Source organism: Sinocyclocheilus rhinocerous, unplaced genomic scaffold, assembly GCF_001515625.1.
Source record: "Sinocyclocheilus rhinocerous isolate Xijiao unplaced genomic scaffold, SAMN03320098_v1.1 scaffold2921, whole genome shotgun sequence".
Lineage (NCBI taxonomy): Eukaryota > Metazoa > Chordata > Actinopteri > Cypriniformes > Cyprinidae > Sinocyclocheilus > Sinocyclocheilus rhinocerous.
Window position 1 is genome coordinate 308713 of NW_015655581.1, and position 9656 is coordinate 318368.

General features: G+C 33.5%; 1 protein-coding gene across 1 annotated transcript in view; it reads right to left on the reverse strand.

Moving 5' to 3' along the window:
• The window catches only part of LOC107718677 (zinc finger protein 503-like), a 3690-nt gene extending 1800 nt beyond the window's left edge, over positions 1-1890 (reverse strand). The window contains exons 1-2 of the mRNA XM_016525866.1: positions 1485-1890; positions 8-178 (exon numbers count right to left, since the gene is read on the reverse strand). Coding sequence (XP_016381352.1) covers positions 8-178; positions 1485-1712 — 399 coding nt within the window. The 5' untranslated portion in view covers positions 1713-1890. The remainder of the gene's footprint in view (positions 1-7; positions 179-1484) is intronic.
• Between the last annotated feature and the right edge of the window lie 7766 nt (positions 1891-9656).

Consider the following 9656-nt stretch of genomic DNA (forward strand, 5'->3'; position numbering starts at 1 on the left):
CGTATGCCTTGAAACTAGATTTGTCCTCGGCCCCGATGTCGCTGATCTTCAGCGGGCTGGATTTGCAGTCTTTGTCCGAGGCAACTGCCGAGAGTTTGTTCGAGGACAGCGGATCTGACTTCCCGATTTGGGAGCATGTTTGTGCAAGGAGGGCGAGGGGACTCTTCTTGGCATCCAGCTGTGAAAATAGACCGTGTTAAGTATATACATATTCAAAATATTGTATAAAATAAGTATAAATTATCAAATAAATTATATAAAATAATATAAAATTAAAATATTAATAAACTATGTTATAAATATAATATAGTATATAAGTATATAAATATTTAAAATATTCACACTAGAGGAAATCATGCAATTGATGCTGTCCACATTACATTAACAAGCATTTTAGACATTTTTATGCTAAAAAAGGGGAATATTTAGTGTTTATTTATGTTTTGGCATTGAGCATGACTCGAGAGTCTTAAATCTAAAATGCTGCAGAGACATTAAATCAAATGTCAAGAGGGTTTTTATTATATCCCTCTGTGCATGCAATAAAATGTGTTTCTATATGGCAACATGCATTGTTTCCCTTCACTTTATAGCTAAAATAATTGCATTGTTGGAAGTACGTCAGTCATTAAGGAAAGCATTAACATGATATTATTATTATTATTGTCATATAATATAAGGCAACATTACAGTTTTTTTTTCATCCAAGACTCAAGATTGTGCACATTTCCATACATTTTTCATTTATACTCTGTTTTTTTCCCCTGCATCTTAAAATGATAAAAATTTTAATAAATTAAATGTACGGTTTTGTTCACAGAGCAACTGCCTTTCGGAATTGTATAGAAATTAAGAAAATTAAGATTAAGAAAATATGAATACATATGGCAACTCTGTTCCACAATGTAGCTGCGTGATGCACTTCCTCATGGAGAATTTCAGAAATGGTTAAGTTTATAGTAGGCTAATTGTTTATGCATAAACACAATATTTGTTTTGTTATTCCACAGACACCAAAAAGAGCTCTAACATTGCGCTTTTATCGTCACTATTAAATTTGAATTAATATAAATTTTCCAGGCATTTTGAGTTTCTAAGAGTTCGAAATTTATAATGAAAGAAGCATGAAATTAGTTAGAGAATAAATTAATACTTTTTACGATTTTTTTTTTTTTTTTGTACAATATGGAAATGTTAAACGTTTTAAAAAAGCGATTTAATTATAGCCTATTTTTGTGATCGGATCTGGAAAAAAAAATAATAATAAAAAACATAACATACTGTAACATAACATATTGTAACATACTGCGGGTTAAATAAATGGTTAAATGCAGCCTCTTGTAAATATCAGTGCATGTTCCACATGAAAAGGCTGCGCATTCACTGTAATAAGCGTTGAAAATAAAGATTGGAGTGAAGAAAAATGAACGCTGAGACGTTGTTTCACGTGAAGCGTCCTCGGAAAGTGTCAGCTGTAACGTTACCTCGATGGGGCTGACGGGAGTGGACGGTAACGGCTGCAGATAGTCCGGGTGCAGGATGTGTCCGGTGCGCACGCTCAGCATTTTCAACACTTTCACGGGCAGACGGTTCGCCTGGCGCTGCGGGTCCGCGGGAGGCACTGAGTGCAGGAACGGGTGACGGTCTCGCTTCTTGTCCCACACTAGATCAACCACACTAAACACAGCGCACTCCGTAGGCAGTGTGATCATGTCCCACTTCTCTCTGCGGGATCTGGAAACGCATCTGCAGATGGACGCAAAGTATCTCCCGAAATGCCAAACGAATAATAAGAGGAAAAACAGAATAATCCTTAAAGGCTGTTGCTGGGGAAAGCGCACAAGGAGAGTTCGGAGCGCATCTTATGTTCCGCGTTGCGCACTCGCTTCGAGCTCGGCTCACATACGAGATTAAAACCTCCGCCCCCGGCCAATCACAGCGCGGCGTGAAGTGATTGACAGCTCCGGGGGAGGTGCCGTCGCCTTTGTGGGCTTTTGCTTTGGCCATATTGAGGAGGTAAAAACACTCACATCATTATATAATCACATATTGTTATGAAATACATTTATAAGCTGTATTCATTTAATATGAATACTAAAAAAAGTGAAAAGGTTTATTGGTATTAATATATCGAGTCTGATTAGAATTTGTACTTAAACATGAGTGATGGCTTAAAAGCAGGTCAGATGACTTCATAGGCAGTAACCTGTCATATTAGATATGTCTGCAAGCTATAAACTAAACTTGAGCATTGCTGCACCAATTTAAGCGGCCCCTAATAAAAATCACTGCACTCTGATGACACGTCCAACAAATATTTCCAAAAACCATAAAGCCCAGGGGTATAAAATGAATTAAATTAGAGAAGGAACCATAAATGTCATATCTGGTGATTAAAATGGCATGCAAAAATATGATATTGCGTCTCTGAATATTAATTGTTTGCTAATCCAGTGCTGATTGTTATGAATCATCGCGTCGCGGCTGATGGATGAGCGGGGGTTGCTGTTCTCGGCGGCGGCTGTCAGCTCTGGGTTTTGCCCGTGAGTTATTAGGGCCAGAAACTCCCCCTTTATTGTGCGGGGGATGGATGACGCCCAGCGCACGGGCGGTATTCCTATTATATCCCTCTGTGCATGCAATAAAATGTGTTTCCATATGGCAACATGCATTGTTTCCCTTCACTTTATAGCTAAAATAATTGCATTGTTGGAAGTAGGTCAGTCATTAAGGAAAGCATTAACATGATATTATTATTATTATCATATAATATAAGGCAACATTACAGTTTTTTTTTTTGCATCCAAGACTCAAGATTGTGCACATTTCCATACATTTTTCATTTATACTTAGTTTTTTTTTTCTGCATCTTTAAATGTTAAAAATCGTAATAAATTAAATGTACGGTTTTGTTCACAGAGCAACTGTTTTTCGGAATTGTATAGAAATTAAGAAAATTAAGATTAAGAAAATATGAATACATATGGCAACTCTGTTCCACAATGTAGCTGCGTGATGCACTTCCTCATGGAGAATTTCAGAAATGGTTAAGTTTATAGTAGGCTAATTGTTTATGCATAAACACAATATTTGTTTTGTTATTCCACAGACACCAAAAAGAGCTCTAACATTGCGCTTTTATCGTCACTATTAAATTTGAATTAATATAAATTTTCCAGGCATTTTGAGTTTCTAAGAGTTCGAAATTTATAATGAAAGAAGCATGAAATTAGTTAGAGAATAAATTAATACTTTTTACGATTTTTTTTTTTTTTTACTCAGATTTTCAGCAATGTTTAATATGCATGCATTTTTATACATTTTGATTTGTTTATTTACTTATTTTTTTCAATGAGCCTTCAAACTTGCTTGGGATAGGAAATATTACTGCTACAAATAATCAATAGGGCATATTGTTTGTTTTTGTCTGAGACACACATAATAGCCACATAATCTAGAGACAGAAGGCAGAATATTCAGATATGACCAAGTTCCATTTTATTTTATTTTTTCATTTAATTGTATTTTTATTATATTTTATTTTATTTTAAAGGATCTGAATTTTGAGTATTCAGACACTTAATATTAATAATCAGATATTTATTTAATATTATATTCAGATAACATGTGACCAGGATCTTTATTTTATTTTGATCATTTTAATTAAATGTAATTTAATAATTACATTTGTATTATTTTATTTTATTTGTTATATTGAATTGGACAGAAAAATTGAAATAATATGTAGAGTATTTTGAGCATTCAGACACTTAATATTAATAATCAGGTATTTAATTAACATTATATTCAGATAACATGTGACCAGGATCTGATGATTTTCTATTATTTATAAGACGTTTTGTATTATCATTGCAAATGCATTTTAAGTTTACAAATTTGTTTCCACTCTAGAAAAATACAAATCCCTTTGAATATTTACGTATGTAGGCCTGAGCGAGGTTTGGAGGCTTATGAGGATTGTATAGATTCTGGTAATTAATAGCATTTGTGATTGTGTTTACAGTTGCCATTTAGTTGCATTATGTTTTATCACCATCATGGAAATTTTAATACTTTACTCACTCTTTTCAATTATACAGAGTATATTAAACTATTCTGAGTGCAGACATATTGTGCAAAACAAGTAAAACAAAAGGCCTAGCATTGCATGGTGGGAGAGGAGGATCAGTTAGTAACAGATAAGCGCTGTAATTGAGCGTATTGCTTTTATTGGGAATTGGAAACTCTGGAGATTCGTTCATTCGTTCAGCAGGATCATGTGAATCGCTGCTCATTATCTTCTCCTCATTAATCTCTGCCAGAGACGCATCGAGCAGGACCTGATGGGGTAGTAAAGAAAGAGAAAACGCCATTAAGCACCGCAGAGCACATGCAAACATATGGTGAGCTGCTTTCCCTGGACGGCGTGTGGTCGAGCAGCGTTGCAATAAATAAAGCTGCGCGCAAACAAGGGGGAAGAAAACACCACCCTGCTCATCCTGCTCTGGTAATACTAACCTGAAAACTGCAGTCATTCTTGTGTTTAGGGCTGTTAATGCTAAAAGAAACCAAAGCAAACACAATATCTTTTCTACTTTATTTATTTTTTATTTATTTATTTTAATTAATTTTATTTATCATTTTGTTATTTGTCTTGTTTTGATTTGATTTTACTATTTTAAATTTAATCTTATTTTATTTTATATATTTTTATTTCATTTTTTGTCATGTTATTTTTGTTTTCATTTTCATTTATTTTTTATCATTTTATTTTTTGTTATTTTATATTTTACTGTCACTATTTTTTATTTCAATTTATTTTTATTTATTTATTGTTTTTTATTTTATGCATCATTTTGTTATTTTATGTTACTTTGTTTTTATTTAATAAATTTTTTTTTATTTTATTTTAGCATTTTATTCAATTGATTTTTTTTTTTTTTCAAAGATCTGAATTGGACACAGAAAAGCTGCAGCAGATGACACATGATTTTGATATTTTGTTATCTAATGCAATGACGTTCACACACATTTAAGTGTCACACGAGTGTCTAAATACTTTCTTAGGTTGCTGTATCGTTTAACAGCTCTTGCCATTAGTGCAGAGTGACAGGCTGTAATATTGGCACAGATCGACACACTGAGCCATTAGCTCTGACAGACAGACAGACAGGTTTAGATCGGTGAAAGGAGACATTCATGCCTTCTAAGCTGTCATTTCATACCTTATTTCTCAAGCTGTCAAGAAGCCCGAGCTCTTAAGAGGAGTTTTAACCTTGTCACAAGGACTGCTGTCATCTCTCACCGTTATCGAACAGAATCCTTCAGACAAACTGTTTACTCTCTTAAACAGATGCAAAGATCAGGCGCAAAGTGGCATGAATGTGTGGAGATTTCATTGTGCATCGGTGCTTGTTAGGCTGCTTTGGTTTAGATTGTGTGTTTGTCATTTTAGTTGTAGATATGTCTATATAGTTTTTATTCATTTTTATTTCAGTTTGAGTTATTTCAAGTTAAACTAAATGAAAATGAGAAAAGAAGATTTTTTAATTTGATTTCAGTTAACGTTATTTCAAGCTGTTTTTAGTATCATCGAGATACTGTTACAGTTTTTATTTATTTTTTGAATTTGGAATTTTTCAAAAATATTTTCTGCTTTCATGTTAATTTTTGTTAAAGTTTTAGTAATTTTGTTGTGTTTTTTCATTTGTATTTTTATTTAGTTATTTATTTAATGTTTATATAGTTTTTATTAATTTTTTATTTCAGTTTTAGTTTTAGTTATTTGAAGTTAAGCTAAATGAGAAATGTTGCATGGGAAACTAGCTGAAATAAATTGTATTTCTGTTAACATTAATTTTTATTTCATGTAATATACATGTTTTTGATGGTTTTAGTTTTAGTTAATTATAATAACCCAGAATTTTTTTTTTTTCAATTTTAGTTTTAGCTAACACTGATAGCAGAAGTTCTCTCTTTTTTTTTCATCCGAACCCATTAAACATACAATATAACTTGAAGTCCCAGTATGACATTAAACTCATATTTCAATAATTTAACAGCACATTCACATGTTCATAATCCTCTGATGTTGGGTTATGGTCACATGACATGCAAGTAAACCGATAAAACATTTAAATCTTTTTTTAGTAAATATTTTATTTCAATGGTTTTCATTTTGGAATTCTTTATATACGCTGCACGACATTTTTTGCACCCAAAAAAATATTGCAGTTATTTTATCAAATATTGTGATGTTAATTTCATAAAACTATATCTATCTAAAAGTGTATTTATAAATTATATTGCGATTTCAGATTTGTTTCAATTAGCCCCATTTCTTTATTTTACATTCGAGTTAAATCATTATTAGCTTTTCATCAACTCATCAACAAAACCCCATTTGGGAAAACCAGATCTATAGTTTAAACTTTACATGCAATTAGTTTATGCATATAAGATGCATGAGTATATGAAACTTATAGGCTGTTTTTTGTACATTTAAAGCAATGCACTGCATGCCTTTGTATGCATAGTCTCTCTTCGTGCTCTACAGAAAGTCATACGGGTTTGGAACGACGCGAGAGTGAGTAAATGAGAGCATTTTCATTTTCGCCTGAACTCTTCCTTTAAGCTGCAGTCTTAAACTCTGAGCTGACAGGAGTCATTACCCGCGACGTGATCTACAGCTGAAAACCACTTTGAGAAGACGTGCTTCTGACTGCGCCATTCATCTCCGTAGCAGGTGTGTCTCAGGTGCGTCTCAGCTTAGGACGGCCCGTCCTCCATCACACTCCTCGCCTTCATTAGTCTGGCAGCGTTAACCCCATCAGGCCCTAAGTAACGTCTCAAACTCTCAAAAGTGTTCAAGTCAGTCTGAGAGGTGTGACTGTGGACACAACTTGGACTCTTCATTTTAAGGGTGTCTTATTAATTAGTTAAAGCCGTGGACCCCAGAGACTCGTCAAGACGGCGGGATTACAGACGGACTTCCACATTAATCAGCAGGTGCGTCTGACTTCAGTTCTGCCTCCCAATACATCTGACGAGTCTGGCAAACTCCACCGCCGCTGGAACGAATTCCTGCTACGTTTGCAGCCGAACCTCCTGACGTCTGCCGTATTATTGTCGTAAGAGCGCTTTGAAAAATCCTGATGTTCTGACGGCCCTTCGCTTTTACTAATAGTCTTATGAGGATCATTTTGGCACAAAGTTTCTTCAAGGCAAGTCGGTCCAGTCTGCGGCCATCTTGGCAGTTTTCAATGTAAACAATAGACATATGGCTCATATGTGACCCTGGAGCACAAAAGCAGTCTTAAGTCGCTGGGGTATATTTGTAGCAATAGCCAAAAGTACATTGTATGGGTCAAAATAATCAAATTTTCTTTTATGCCAAAAATCATTAGGATATTAAGTAAAGATCATGTTCCATGAAGATATTTTGTAAATTTCCTACCGTAAATATATCAAAACCTAATTTTTGATTACAGATTCTAGATTTTCAAATAGTTGTATCTCGGCAAATATTGTCCTCCTATCCTAACAAACCATACACCAATGGAAAGCTTATTTATTCAGCTTTCAGATGATGTATACATCTCAGTTTCATGAAATTGAACCTTATGACTGGTTTTGTGGTCCAGGGTCACATATGTGCTTGGAGAACACTGTTTGTTATGATTAGGTTTAAATAATAACCAGACGACAGCTTATGGTTTCACACTAGAAACTGTTGACGAGTATCCTGTCTCCTGCCCTTTATAATGTCTCTGTCTTTTTAACTAATTTTATGATACTGTAGGTCATTTATGAGGAGAAAGGGTGTAGAATTTACTTTGAAAAACGTTTTGCATATGCTAGTAAATTTCACAAATAATTACAAAGAAACAGCAAGTAACGCATTGAATTACAGTAAACATGAAATTTTGAAGTGGAAAGATTCTGGGCAACTAATTATTGTTTTATTTATGATTTAATAATTTAAAAAAAAACATTTTTTACTATTGAAAACGTTTACATTTTACTTCCCGTCCTGTTTTCTTTCCTCCCTTTCTTATTTCCTTTTCTTTCCTACTTCCATTTCAGTTTCTTTTTACATCTTTTTCCTTCCTTTCCCTTTTATTTCGTTTAACATTTCCATTTCCTTTCCCATTTCTGTTTCTCTATATACCTTTCTTCTTTTCCTTTTAATTTCCTCTCCTTTTTCCATTTCAGTTTACGTTTTACTTCCCTTCCTGTTTTCTACTTCCATTTCCTTTTCCTTCCTCATATCCGTTTTTTCTAACTTTTCCATTTCCCTGTACTTTTCAATTTGTTTCTTTTTTTACATTTCTTCTTTTCCTTTCCATTTCAGTTTATATTTTTTACTTCCCTTCCTGTTTTCTTTCCTTCTTTCTTGTTTCCTTTTCTTTTTCATTTCTATACGTTTTTTACTTCAATTTCCTTTTCATTTCTCATTTTTGTTTCTGTGTTTATTTCCATGTTTAAATGAGGAGGAAATAGAATTTGTGACATAAAAACAAAGAAAAGTAACAGTGTAAAATGTTTTATTTCCTTCCTTTCTTATTTCTTACTTTTTCCACTTCCACTTCCTTTTCCTTCCTCATTTCAGTTTCTTTTTGTCCTTTTTCTTCCTTTCATTTTTGCTTCTTTAACTTTTCCATTTCCATTTGTTTCTTTTAACTTTCCTTTTCCTTTTCATTTCTTTTCCATTTCTCATTACAGTTTACTTTTTACTTCCCTTTTTGTTTTCTTTCCTTCCTTTCTTGTTTCCTTTTCCTAATTGTTTCCTTACTTTTTGCACTTTGATTTCCTTTTTATAGGATTTTGATATAAAAAGAATGAAAAGTTATAATGTAAAATAAAGATGAAATGTTAAAGCAATAAGATATTCTATGCAGTCTGTTTTTTTTTTCTCAAGTAAGGAAAATGTGTAGCTTTACACCCCATTTTACCATGCTAAAAACACATGGTTGACAACTGTAAACAACCTACATTATTGACCTATAAAATATTACTTAGAAGAATTGTTCTGATTATTATTTTTAATACATTTCAAATTAAATGTAGGCCTCAAGCAATAAGACACAAGGCTGAAATGTAATTTTAAATGTATTAAAATAATCAGAATGAATACTTGAGTTCATGTTGGTTGTTTAAAGTTGTCAAGGAAGGTTGCAAACATACTAAATACTAAGACTGAATTTGATAAAAAAATTTATAATTTTTTTTACTGAATTTTATCAAATTGTTCATATAATGAATTTTAATGAAATAAATGTTGAATTAGAAGCATTTTCACCAGGCTTCAGACTTTAGGAGCTAATTTTTAAGTTTTGAACACCTCTTATTCAAACCTGAATGCTTTATTGATGAGTTTCTGTTGATGTCAGTGTTGTATTTTGGCTGGATGTAGTTTGTGTTGAGAGTAGTGCTTCCCCTCATGCTCGTGCGCGTCTGAGCGATATCAGGTTAAGTGCATTAACGCAGTGATGGGATTACTGTCACCCGAGTGCCTCGTCGAATGAATAGTCTTACCGTGTCTCATGGGCCGGATCAGGGATTAGCTGCCAGGAAGCTTCGGTCAGGATTACAGGCGGAGAGAGGAGCGCTGAGACATCAGTCACACACACTGTTCTGTCCTGCGCTCTGACAGT